The sequence below is a fragment of the Scylla paramamosain genome, chromosome 32 (genome assembly GCF_035594125.1).
Source record: "Scylla paramamosain isolate STU-SP2022 chromosome 32, ASM3559412v1, whole genome shotgun sequence".
NCBI classification, from domain to species: Eukaryota; Metazoa; Arthropoda; class Malacostraca; order Decapoda; family Portunidae; genus Scylla; species Scylla paramamosain.
The window spans coordinates 853,755-867,555 of record NC_087182.1 but is presented as its reverse complement, the minus strand read 5'-3'; the positions used below and the strand labels follow the sequence as shown (position 1 = coordinate 867,555).

Below are 13,801 nucleotides of genomic sequence, written 5' to 3'. Positions count from 1 at the left end.
ATCAAAGGAAGAATGTATCAGTTGTTTTCTTTTTACTCCTGCAGTAAAGCGAAAGGATTCCATTGTTTGGCGCTGAGAGAGATGATAAGTCCGCTTTCCTTCTTAATATCCGGTACTTATGCTTCCTTTTGTTCCGGAAAAAGAAATCTACACAAACATTCGCCAGAGAAAGAGCTTTGTCAATTTGCAGTACATCTTCCTTTCGTGTGTGTCAGTGGAAAGGTACACAACAAGTTTACCTGAGAAAAAGATTGGCTATATTATTCATTTTGTTATTTTTCTGTAGTTTCTTTTCTTTTTTTGGATTTTTTCACCTACCATCTTTTTTTTTTCTTTAGCTAGAATACACTATGTAATTTTCCTTTCCAGAGTTTTCATCAGGAACACACACAAGTAAACAAATAATCAAGAGCTTCATGTTATTTTCCTGAAGGCATTTTTTTGTTGTCATTTTCCTTCCGTTTTCCTTCCCAGAACCCCCATGAAAACACAGATAAGTGAACAGAAATAACCTTCATGTCATTTTCTTTAAGTGTTCTTCGTCGCCACCTGTTTCCCTTCCCTTCATCAAAAGGAAGAAAAGATAGTTTTTTTTTCCCAAACTTTCAACTAAAACTCACATGAATAAATAGAGATAGCATTGATATAGTTTTCCTTCAAGTATTCATCATCGCCACCTCTTTCCCTTCACCAAAAAGAGAGTTTTGTAGTTTTCTTCCCCGGACTTTCACCAAAACTCACATTTGTAAACAGAAATAATCATATAAGTGTTCTTCAGCTATTTTCTTCAAGTATTTATTTATTTATTTTTATTTTTTTTATCGCCACCTTTTCCCTTCATCAAGAGAAAGAAAAGGTGTAATTTTCCTTCCCAAACATTCATAAAAACACTCATAAATCAACAGAAATAACCTTCATGTCATTTTCCTTCAAGTATTTCTCCATCGCCACCTTTTTCCCTTCACCAAGAGACAAAAAAAGGTGTAGTTTTCCTTCCCAAACTCCCACCAAAGACTCAACACATCACCAACTCAACGGAAATAATCGAGAGACTTGATGAACTGTAAATAATTTATTACATAATTTAAACTCCAGAGCCCACAACAAACTGAGAGATAAAATAATCATCGTTAACTAATCGAAAAAAAAAGCCTGAAATATGTACAGGAACCATAATACACAAATGCAGTATCATAGTAAACAAGAACAACATTTACTCAACAAAACAAAAAAAGCCAAAGGAACAACAACAACAACAACAACAACAACAACGTGGGAATTTGCAGATATCAATGAAGCAAACGAAACACAGTCAAGTACGTGAAATAAATAATTTGCAACAATGAATGGATGAAGGATGAAGACTGAGGTAGGATGGAGGAGTGTAGGATGGGAGGGATGGAGTCCTAAATGAGTCCTATATATATTTATAAATAACTACGTAACAACAGATGTCCTTCGGTCGAATGTCTTGTCTGTTCCCTGAAAATTTTCCCCTTAAAAGGAAGTATTTCTGTCTAAACAAAAAAGATGAATAAATAACAAACGTCTGTACATTATTCACAGTCTGTACAATATTGCATTCTCACTTCATTATCTTACAGTCACGTTTAAAGTTACCATTTTGTCATGTTTACCTGCCACACCATTATTTCTGTCTCTCTCTCTCTCTCTCTGTCTCTCAGGTGCGTCCAGGTAATGTCGTTAATGAAGTCGTGGAGTCTTGGTGTATTAAGTCCTTTGGTTTAGTCAGTTTAGGTCAGTGTAAGTCAAGTTGTCATTCAGTAAAGTCGGTGTTAGTTTGTCTTTTTAAGCGTTTCTCTATTCCTTCATTGTCAGTGAGGAGAGAATGTCTAGAAATGATGCAGTGAGTTATGAGTGAAGCAGTAAGTCATTCACAACGTCACCAGTCATAAAAATCGTCGGTCAGTCAGTTAACCAGTCAATCAGTCAATCAGAGCAGTCAGTAATTAGTCAGTCAGTTAGTCAGAAAACACATTGAGGTCGTCAGCATGTCAGTTAAAGTCAATGAGTCAAATGAGCACGTTTATGTAAAGAGGTTCACGTCATATTTACAAACAGGAGCGTCTGGGCATCGCTGCGTCCATGGCTCTGCGGGAGGAGGAGCAGGAAGAGGAGGAGGAAGAGGAGGAGGAGGAACTGGTCTCTGCGTCAGGAGTTGAGTAGCTGGTCTTGCGTCTATGGCGGTGGTGCAGTCTGGCAGTCTCAGACGTAATCACAGTCAATAAATTACCTTAAATACAAATTAACAACAAACTTCTTTTTTTTAAATACAAATGAATCAACAATTAACAAGAGAAAAAAGTACTAAACGGAATCATGACGAGCTGTAGGTCAAGGGGAGGAAGGAAGCAGAGCAGCATCCTACCCCTACCAAGGTCTGATCGATACTGAGAGGGTCAAATCGCGCCCTCGTGTATATATAAGGCGTCCTCGGTGAGTCCTTAGGCGCCGGACCCTCGCTAGTAGTCCTAGATTTCATTATGTGAGTATTTCTCCATTATTTTCTTCACCGAGAAGTCGCAAGTTGTATAGACGTCCCCGCAGTCTTTCTGTAAGTTACGACCCCGATCTGCCGCGTCGTTATACTCCTCCACCAGCGCCTTTATCTCGTCAGGAAGGGACAGAACCTCGGCGTATTGCAGGTAGCTGAAGAGAGACCACGGGGAAGTGTGTTAGGCGAGGGGAAGTGTACCTATGTGGCGGTGTGTGTGTGTGTGTGTGTGTGTGTGTGTGTGTGTGTGTGTGTGTGTGGGTGGGTGGGGGGGGAGGGTCAGTGTTAAGTTGTCATTGAGTACATAAGTCGGTGTTAGTTTGTGGTAAGTGAAGGTTTTCTTTGTTCCTTGATATGTTGTCAATTTGGAGCAAAAATAATGTGCAGAAGTGATGTAGTAGGTGTGTTTATGACTCGTGTTGTGTTGAGGATGCTGAGAGGATTCGAAATGCGTGTCTGTTAGTCTGCCTTTTGCAAAAACTCAAATGAAGGACAGTTGAAGTGCATGTTTTTTGTCTGTTTGTCAGTTAGTCTGTTTTATTTTGTGCTGGAGAACTCTCTGTCTATCTGATAGTTACAAAAGCTGTGTGTTATAGCTTCCTGTCATGAGGGAAGATACGACATGCGTTTTTCTGCCAGCAAAGGCTGTGAATTATTGTTTTTAGCCCCTAAGAATGCTGATTGAAAGTAACAACCCGCCCAGTGAAGCCTGAGGAACACCCGCACTCTGAGGGACTCACCTGAACACGTCGACGAGTCTGGCGGCGGGAGCTCCGAAGCGGGAGGTGTTCTGGTGGATCTCGCAGATGAGGCGCTTCTGGCACTCGAGGTCAGCGGGGTCAAACTTCCTCCAGGCCTCCTCCCCGATGGCGATCCAGTCGATGATGGAGAACTTTTCCCAGTCGATGGCGTAGGGATCGAAGGACCTGTGGTGGAGACAAGGTCAGCCTCCGCCACTCCTCGGAGACTTGCTGTTCTGTCTGTCACTGCTTGTTTTGATGTCAGGGCAAGCAATTTACAAAGCTGATTATATACATTACGATCTGCTTATGTTGACTTGAGCAATTTACAAAGCTGATTATTTACATTACTATCTACTTATGTTGATTTGTGATGAACAGCTTACAAGGCAAAGGATTTTACACTACTATCCACTTATGTTGACTTGTGAGAAGCAATTTACAAGCTAATTATTTACATAACTATTGCACTATGCAATTTACAAGCTGATCCTCTCTATGCATTACTTATATGCATGACAAACATTACTGTACACGAGGGAATTGTACTATGGGTCTGTAGGGCAAGACAAACGTGAGTGCGAGATGGCGCGCCTCGTCCCGCAGCACACTGTGTATAGTACAACATGCAGGCATTCCCGGCGCCCAGTGCCTTGCCGCGCCATGCCGTCACCTTACCGCCTGTACGAAGAGTAGGACGAGTAGCCGCCACTATTGCCGTAGCCTGAGCCTGAGCCGTAGCCGCTGCCGGAGCCAGAGCCATAGCCATACCCGTAGCAGCCTTTGCCCCACAGGATAGCGGACGGGATACCGAACCCGAGAGCCGTCAGGCCCGCGCCCGCCAGGAAGGGACCGATGCTCGAGAAAAGCTGAGGCAGGAGGTTGGTAAAGTTGAGGCTGGTGGGGGAGGTGCCCGAGTCAAATGTGACGACCAGGAGGCGCCCCTCGTCGTCGTAAAGGGCGCCGTCCTCTTCCTCAATATTCTGGATCGAGTTATGTTCTTGCTCCGCCGCGGCCACAGCGAGGCACGCCACCAGCAGGCATCCCAGGGCTAATCGGCTCATGGTCGGTGAGATCAAAGTGGTAATGAGATTAGCGAGTGTGTGGTAAGCTCCGCGTGCACTGATTCAATCACTGGGTGCCGCGTGGCCTGCTGAGTGTCTGGAGGGGCGATGCTGTGCCTTCAATGAGCGAAGTCTCCTTTATATACGAAGGAGAGGTCGTGACGTCGTCGGCGCGAGGGGGCGTCGAGAGGGAAGACCTACTGCGCTACATTGGAAGAAATCGCTGAGTTGAAAAAAAAAAAAAAATCAACTTCGCTTGGTCAACATTGAGGTGTGGTCAGGGAGGAAGGGGAGGAGAGAGAAATACGCCTGACTCCTCGCCCTCCTCCCCTCGCCCTTCTCCCTCCCTGCTGGTCAAACACGAGCACGGAGCAGTGTTGGCTTTGCAGGGTAGAAAGGCTTCTCTCCCTCAGGTCCAGTCGCTCTTCTCCTCAGGGGCGGTAAGGGCGCTCCGACTCGGGAGTTTCCCTCGGCTGTCTTAAGCACCGTTGGTCAAACACCCGCGGGCGGCCGTGACTCAGCGCCCGAGAGGAGGAGGCGGCGCCAGAGGCCAGCCAATCACGGGGCGTCTTGCTGGTACCATATTGCAGGAAGAATGTTATTTTTCGTCCTCTGAAGGCAACAGGGACAGTGTGAAGGACCCCTCGCTGTCCTCTGAGTGGGCAAATACCCACAGGAATAACTAATTCCAATTTTCGAGTCAGGTCTTGAGATGGGAGGGTTTTGATGGCGCTCATTGCCAGACTGTGGGGGCGTGACACCACCTGGCAGAAGAAAGATACGACATGCCTCTTCATTGCAACTTCGTAACTCCTGCCAGGAAGGTCGTGAGTCAAGGCTGTTCAGAAAACCCATTCAAGAACTGCATTCATTATCGCGTCGCCTTCAGATCATTAGAATTGAGATGTGGATAAGAGGCGAGGTGGCAGTTTCCCAAATCCCACTTGCTTAAGAGAACCAGTCGCGGCACAATCTCCATTTTGGCCAGTGGAGGAGGCCAGTGGCAAGGAGGTGGTGGGGGCGCGGCACTACTTGGGATTGAGTAGACAAGATATCAAAATACCAAGGAACGTTCACGATATTATAAGATACAACCAAGTGATATTGTGAGTGGTCGTATTCTGAGATCGCTTGGTGATGGGAGAAATACAGGTGTTCTCTTGGTTATTTCAGTAGGCTGTGAACTTTATCTAATGAGTGAGTGCCTCCTTAATCTGCTCGTGAAAACTGTCAGCGCAGTGAACGTTTAAAAAAAATGCGTTGGTGATACAGGATTTTAATGATTCTAATGTCTGTTGTTTGTTTACGAATAAATGTAGTGGTATTGCTGTGTTTTCTTCATCTCTCGGGGCGTGGGGAGGGAGGGCGGGCTGCTCAGTTAGCGGGCGTGATGGAGATGTTACTTGTAGCGAGACAGATCGTTCTATTACTTCCGTATTGATCATTTAAATTATTTGGTGTATCTGCTCATTAGTTAGATTACATTTTTTGTCTCAGAATTTGTTCATGTAGTTTGTTGAGGCAGTATGAATTGTTTATATCAATATTTTCACCAGCGATTGTTAATATTAAATTAACTGTTTATATAAAAGCGTTTCCAAAAGTTTAGCTGTAGTTTATCCATTTAAATTATGTGAATAACTTCTACAGACTCGTTTCAGAGATATCCACTTTAATTCTTGTGTTTAGATCACATTAACTCCTTCTATAAGTCACTTCTTTTCACGGTTTCTTCCCTTCCGCTGTCCTGTCGGGCTTGGCGTTGCTCCGGCCTGGCCAACCGCGGCGCTCCGGCTCCTCACTCCACCACACGTGTCATGCACAGAACCTCCCCGCGCAGGCCGTGGCGGAGAGACTGTATGCACGATGCCACACACACATACATAAAAAAAGAGTGCCTTACCTTATCTCGTACCTCAATGGTTACCGCTGAACCACCGCCAGAGAAACTAGTGTGACATGAAAACCTCCAATGCGAGGGTGAGATTATTGAGGACTGGCGGTGGTGCAGCGGGCGGCCAGAAGCGTGCACAGGGGAAGGGCGAGGTCATGTCATAGGCAGGTTCGTACGCACCCTCGGTTGCCGCGGCCTGAGTAGCCTGAGTCTGAGCCGTAGCCTGAGCCTGAGCTGTAGCCTGAGTAGCCCGAGTCGGCAGGGGTGGTCAGGAGGTAATAAAGGGCAATGGCTCCGGCGACACCCCAGAGCAGGATGCCGGCGGAGAAGAGGAGCAGGGTGGTGTTGAAGGTGACAAAGGAACCCGTGGAGGCATTGTTATAGATGAAGAACACCCTTGGGTCAGCTTCGTTATTAGCAGGGCCAGGCTGGTCGAAACTCAGGTCAGCGTATGGGTAGTCGGATGCAAGGACGCAGGAGGAGAGGACCAGTGCCCCCAGAACATGCAGGAGCGTGCGGTTCATTCTCGCGTCTGCCGCAAGTCACTGCACTGGAAAAGGTGCCGCGTTGAGTTGAAGGGCAAGCTGGTGGACAGCGCCCGGACACCCAGACCTAGAGTAATGGCCATTGGAGTGTGAATGGCGACCTATTGTGTCCAAAAAGTGAGATTGAGGAAGTGAAAGCGAGTAAGCGCAATTTGAGGTCAATCAGTGGAGGTTCTTGGTGCACCGTGACCCGAGTACTGCGAGGTCAAGGTCCCGGAAACCTCCAGAAAACCTTGGCCATGCTTAAGAATGAACCGCAGCGCCTGTGTCCTGCCGGGCCACCGACAGGATTGGGTGGTGGTGGTGGTGGTGGTGGTAGTGGTGGGGGTGTGGTGGTGGTAGTGGTGGTAGTGGTGGTGGGTGGCGGGATGGGGGAGGACAAGCTCTGCCGAGACAAGCCATTGTGTGGAGAGGGAGGAAGGGCGGAGGGGTGGAGGGTGGAGGGTGGAGGGGCAAGTCCAGGGGAGGCAAGGGAGGGGTGGGGGAAGGAAGACACCGCTAACTAACTCAAATAAAAACAAAAAAACTGACAAAATTAACTGTTACATACGCTTTCCTGGCATAAGAGCCAGTGTATGCGGATCCGGAGCCGGAGTAGTCGTATTTGTTTAGATCATCTCCGGTAACGTAAAAGTAGGCAAGGGCACAAAGGGCGCCAAGCACGATGATGCTTGTCACTCCGAGGATGAAGGAGGCGTAACCGATTGTGACAGTGGTTGTGTTGGTGGTAACAAGGAACAGCCTGCTTTCAGGGTCGTCATCTGCCACCACCGGATACTCGTCAAGTGCTTCTGGCGAGAATCCCTTGGCGCAGGTAGCAAGGCCAGCCACCAGGGCGAGGACTACCAGCGTGCGGTTCATTCGGAAGGGTACAGGGTAATCTGGAAGACCAGGGTACGAGCAAGGTGACACTGATTTACCTACCGGGATTATTTCAATGAACGGTAAACGGAGGAAGCAGAGGAAGTGACAAAACCTGCCATGATTGGGTCTGGTTGTACAAAAGCCATTTGTAGCGATGGTCATGGTCAACAGCAAACTAGAAAGAGTTAATTGTTAGGTCGGTGTCTGTGGGGCAGCCGAGGTGTGTCTCTGTCTTGTGTCTTCAGCAGCGGAAGGTGCGAGAGGTTACCGCGACGGGAGGGTCTTGGCCCTGGTGCACTGAGGGATCGACACATCTTTTGTATAGGGTGAAACACTGGATCTTGGGAAAGAGCGCGGCTCGTCGAGGTCTGGTTGAGGGAGGGAAGGCCGCGGACAGGACGAGGGTTGTGGACAGGTAACTGAGCACGCCAGGTGTTGGTGGCATCTCCTCTACAAGCCCCGCGAGGCCTGGCGGGAGCCGGCCGGGGCTGTGCACGGTGAGGGTTGGGAGTGACATGCTTTGGTGCTGCTCATGCGACATCGGTTCAGACTGTGAGGCATCAACAGTTAATGTGCTGCGTGTTACTACAATACGGCGCCTCACTGCAGTGTCCGAGCCAGATTGCTAAAGGGTGAGGCCAGAGTGGCACTGAGTGGCACCCTCGCCTCATCCTGGCACTCCAGCTCGCAGACCCAGCAGGAGGCACTCACATTTCAGCAAGGCGCGGTGGGCCTCAAAACTTGCACTTTTAAAGTGGACTCAGACACGTACAGGCCCGCCAGGTTACTGAATCTGCGGCCTGATGATGCATACTCGCACCCCACCCAGTAGCAGAGAATCGCGCTGCCAATGATGAAAGACACGACGCCCCATAGCAAGATCCACACGATTCCTGCCCCTGAGACTACTACACTGTTGGAGCCGGTGGTGGTGGAGGACGTCCAGCCCAGCCTCTCCCAGGGGTCCTTGTCCTCCACGCCCTCCAAGGCCGCGTCCCGCTCGCTGTCCGCGGACAACGCCGGGAGCAGCTCGGCCAGGCAAGGCGCGTGGAGGAGAAGAATGACCCGCAGGAGGAGACGGAAGTTCTGGTTGTTATAAGTGAACATTCTGGCCTGAAACAAGGCGATGTTTTCAACTTGTTAATGACTGAATGAATGATTGACTGATTGACTGACTGACTGACTGACTGACTGACTTACACATTACTGCCATCTAGTGAACCTGAGAACCGACAGGCATGTCAGTTTTGGCGGTGCTTCGTTGAGGAGACTGGTGAGTGGTTGATAGGGAGTAGGATGGGCGAGGGTCAGGATGAGGAAAGTGCACGATCGGGCCTGACTAGCAGCGAGGGAGGGTCACACTGTACTCTACTACAACCAACGGATACCTACTGGTCGGTGTTACGCGCGTAGCTGTCATAACCGGAGCTGCTGTACGAGGTGGAGTCTCTTGGGCCTCCGTAGAGATAGAACAAGAGAGCTAGACCAATAATGAGCGGGACGAGCAGAGCCGCGCCCAGGGCAATATATCCAGCGTTCCCAATTGTGATGCTTGTAGCGCCCGCAGTGTTTCCAAAATTGAGGGCCCCACTCCCAAAAATAAATCTCTGACTTGGGTCGTCATCATCATCGACAAGGGCCGAAGGTTGAAGGCTCTTTTGCTGCAAGGCCTCGGCTGCCCACCCCACTCGCATACAGACAACAAGGACAGCAGCGGAGAAGAAAAAGGTCTTCATGACTGTACAAGGCCTGAAAAGGTGAGAACAGGTAACAGGCGTGGCTCTCAGCATGCAGGAGTCCAGGTCGCCTGTGTGGGAGCGACCTCATGCACCACCGCTACAAAATTGGCTTTTGCAAACACTAGATGGCAGGTCCTTCCTTCCTCGCGGCGCGCCATGGGAATACAGCTCCGAGAGAAACAGGACCGTTATGCCTCGCAAGTGTTACAAAGAAAATGGACACGACAGAAAACTCCAAGCTAGACGGGGAGACTTAACTGTTATGAGTCCGTCCGAAGAGTCTACGCTGGCTTGATTCTAGACACCAAACCAGCTGAAGATGAAAGAGCTGAGGCACAGACGGCGAAGGAGAAGTGGTATACAGGGAACAAAGTCTGGGAAGGTCTGTACTGGTGGATATTATAAGTTACTATGTGTTGTTTCATCCACCGAGACACTAACAGAGGCACTGATGGTTAGTAAGAAGAGCAACTAAGCAGATATACTACTCTCGCAGAACACCCATGAGACTTTATACTTTATGTCCCGATTCAAAAGATGACGCGAAGATATTTCAGAATGTTAGTTATGGCAGAGTGACTTGTTATATATATATGTAATATATACACGTCACGTCTGGTAGACAGACTGACGGGAAGGCAGAGAAAGAGATGACATTGAGATCAGCAAATATAAACAAAGGTACAGTAATGAAGAAATAATAAGAATAAGTGTAGAGGTAAATGAAAAAAAAAAAGAAGAAAAATTGTTATTATCATCAGTTACTTTACGTCTGTGGCAAAATTTGGAGCTAGTTTTGCCATCTGGTGGTGCCTGCTGGCTGACGGCTGGCCGGGCGGGGAGGGGATGCCATACGGAAGGCGGCAGACAGTTAGGATGAGACAGGAAGTTGTGAATATGCTTCCAGGAGAAGGAGGAGGAGGAAAGGAAGTTATATTGACTAGAAATGGATTATTATTATTATTATTATTATTATTATTATTATTATTATTATTATTATTATTATTATTATTATTATTTCAGAATGAACTAAATATAACTTTTTTTTTTTACAAGAGAATTCAGAGTTTGGATATATTATTTTTTCTCTCTCGTATTCTTATAAGGAATCTTCTATTTGCATTTTCTTTAGTTTTTCTTTTCTTTTTTTTTTCCCCCTTTTAGTATAGACACTTGTTTTTTTATAAATTTTACGGCTCGTTACTGAAGAAGAATGAGGTTAGAGTTACCAAGCTATGAACAACTTGTGACTGCCTGTGAACACGTACGACTGAGAGCGCCTGTAATGCCGTGTACCGCTTGAGCGAGAGGCGGCGGTCAAGGAGAAAGAGTGGGGTGACCTCGTACATAACTCTCCGCATAACCGTTCACGGCGACCAAACTCCCTCAGACACCCTCCCTTCCCCTCAGCACCTCCTGCCTTCTGGCTAGAGAGGGCGGCGCCTCACCTCCCGAAGTTACAGAGAGGAACCGGGAGAGGGAGGGAGGAAGTGAGGTGTTCTATATAGTACAAAGTTTAATAGCTGTTTTTGAAGTTCTATGTGAAAAGACTCTTGCAGTTTAAATGCAATAGGTTTTAAAGATTATTAGTTCTATATGTGAATTTTTTTTTTTCTTTATTAAGGAAGTACAAATTTTAAACGTCTTTGCAATGTTTTTTTGTTTAAGTCCTATAGTAAAATACGTTCATAATTCGTTATATTCAATAGGTTTAAAAGTTTATTTGGTCAATATGTGACCTTTTCTACGTCTTACATGAAATCTTTCTCGTACCATATTCAATGCGATTTTAAAGTGTATTAGTTTGTTTATATACAAATATGTACAAGAACCTTTTGCATTACTATAAGCTAGCTTTTTTTTTCATGTTTTCATAAGGGATTTGAAGGCAATGGATAGTGCAGTGTTGGAAAGCGTGCCTATAACATCCCAATTTCCTCGCAACAACTCTACAGAGCTTCATGAATACTTGCTCCAAAAAAAAAGAAGAAAAAAATATTGAAACAAAAAAACGTGCGTGGAATGGAGGAAGTGAGGAGGGGGACAAAGGGAGAGAGAGAGAGAAAGGAAGTGAAGAAAAGGGAAGAGAATACTCAAGTAGGAAGATTAGCATAAACTGTGCTTTTTGCTAGTCTTTCTACGGGACAGCAAACCGCTAAGCTGGTGCTCATTGTGAACTAAGAGGCAAGAATTTTTTTGCACTTTTACTGTTAGCGTCTTCAAGTGGCAGGTGGTGAGAGGCACGAGTATCTGGGAGGCTACAGAGCACATGAGGTGGACCTACTGGTGTTGCGAGAGACTACGAAGAGAGAAGACATGGCGGAACAAATATAGATGACGCGCCATTGGGGATAAAGGCACAGGAAGGTGTTACGAAGGGAGGTGTACTGAGTGACAGGCTTCGGAAGGCGGGAAGAGGATTTTGGAAGGACAGGAGGGAGCAAGACGCCACCACCAAGGCAGAAACTGTATTCACATGGTGTCGCCGCTCATTGCTATCTCGCCATTGGACACAACCGGCATCCAATTGAGAGATAATAAATATACATAGCTTCGTTACTCTTGCATTTTCTTAGCATCTACATCTCTCTTTGTCTCTATTCATTCTATATACATCATCTGCTCGTTAGAAAAGTGATATTTACAAATGCGATGGTTGATTCTAGTACTGCAATTCAAATTTGATCAGTAATGGGGTTATTATACATATGGTACAAAATGAACATATAATTTATATTGCATGATATTTACAGTGCTACTCTAAGCATGCTATACTACAAAATGTACATAATATACACAGATGAACACTGAAAGGAAATTAGGGTGATGATGATGTGAGGGGCGGATGAAAGTGCCTTGTATCATACGCAGGAGGAATGTATATTTTGTTCTGCACTTCAACTAGTAATTAGAAAACGACAGGTAAATCTCAGGTGATAGTTAGGTAACACTCAGGTAATACGTTAAAATTGTAGTGTGAAATTGAAACCTTTGTCTTAAAAGTAGCCAGAAGGAATGCATGTTTTGATCTGCACCTCAACTAGTAATTAGAAAACAACAGGTAAAACTCAGGTGACAGTTAGGTAACACTCAGCTAATATGTTAAAATTGTACTGTAAAATGATAACCCTAAAACACACCTGTACTAACTGAGGATTGAAGGGATGACAGGTAAGAGAATCAGGTGAGATTTTGACTGACAGGTAAACACGAAATAATATTTGACTTATGACTCAACACTGTGAGGTGATGCTGCTGTCCAAAAAAAAAAAAAAAAAAAAAAAAAACAGATCTTTACCAGTCATTACCTCTAATTACCTCGTCCCTCCACCTGCTGCCTCCTTCCTCCTTCCTCAGCAGTTTGGTTGCCGCTTCCTGTCTCTCTTTGTCTTCCTGTCTTTCAGCGCCTCGTGTTGGTGACTTTACATTGGTTAACTATAACTATTTTTTTCCTCTTTCATTGACTTGTATAGATTATTTTTCTTTATTATGTATGTAATTAAGTTATTCTTTATGATATGTTTTAAATTTATGAAGGTTTCAGTCCGTGCGTGTGTGTGTGTGTGTGTGTGTGTGTGTGTGTGTGTGTGTGTGTTGACTAGCGTACATTAGTCAAAATGCAATTAATTCACAAACTACTCTGTTTTAATCAGTGTTTGCTATTACAAATCTAGTATGGCTCTGATAGTTACAGTGACCAAAACACTAATATACTTGAGACAAACGTGGCTGGGAGGAGAACCACTAGGCACTACAGAGGAGAGGAGACTGGTGAGGCTGGAGGAGCGAGGCAGCAAGACGGTGGAGGCTCCTTACTTAGACAACAGTTGCGTCATGCTCCGCCTCTCGTGTGTGTGTGCTCAGTAAAGCCTCTATTTGACAAGTGCTAAATGGTGAGTATGATCTTGTTTGCTGCCCGCGGTGAGACACGAGACAGGCTGGGAATGGGATGTTGTTGTGGGATCTTTTTGGGGGTGCGTTTGGTTTATAAGATGGAGTAGTGTATTAAGGGGGGTGGGGTAATCTTGAGGGATCTTATGGGGTATAGGTATGAGATCCGCTAATATATTGAGGAAAGGGATAGTCTTGTAGAATCTTATGGTACTATGTTTGTTGCATGACTCTCTAGTATATTACGCATCCTAGTTATGACAGGTGATATGTAACTGCAAGGTAATGATTCTAGTAATTTTGGAGGGTTTACTGTTAATGTTCAGGTTGTAATATAAGATGCACTGTTATATTAGATGCATCCCAGTATAGACAGGTGAAAGTTAATGACCTGAAGGCAATTTTGGGATTTTGCTATTAATGTTCAGGTGTTAAATAATTGTTTGTGTTTATAAATCTAAAATGCTACCTGGTTTTAGCTTTTCGTAATGATATTGAAAGGAAAAATATGACTTGCTACCTTAATAATGTGCTTCAGTGAGTGTGGAG

The 13,801-nt window shown here is 45.7% G+C and overlaps 1 protein-coding gene across 4 annotated transcripts in view; it reads right to left on the bottom strand.

The window, feature by feature from the left end:
• Positions 1-1,059: 1,059 nt before the first annotated feature.
• Positions 1,060-13,801, bottom strand: part of LOC135088978 (uncharacterized) — a 13,630-nt gene continuing 888 nt past the window's right edge. The window contains exons 2-4 of one of the 4 annotated variants that reach the window (XM_063984075.1): positions 7,309-7,639; positions 3,256-3,441; positions 1,060-2,670 (exon numbers count right to left, since the gene is read on the bottom strand). In XM_063984075.1, the coding sequence (XP_063840145.1) occupies positions 2,493-2,670; positions 3,256-3,441; positions 7,309-7,619 (675 nt within the window). In that variant the 5' untranslated portion in view covers positions 7,620-7,639 and the 3' untranslated portion in view covers positions 1,060-2,492. Of the gene's footprint in view, positions 2,671-3,255; positions 3,442-3,933; positions 6,332-6,393; positions 6,764-7,308; positions 7,640-13,801 lie in introns of those variants that run through there. The other 3 variants (XM_063984072.1, XM_063984073.1, XM_063984071.1) reach the window with 3 other exon arrangements.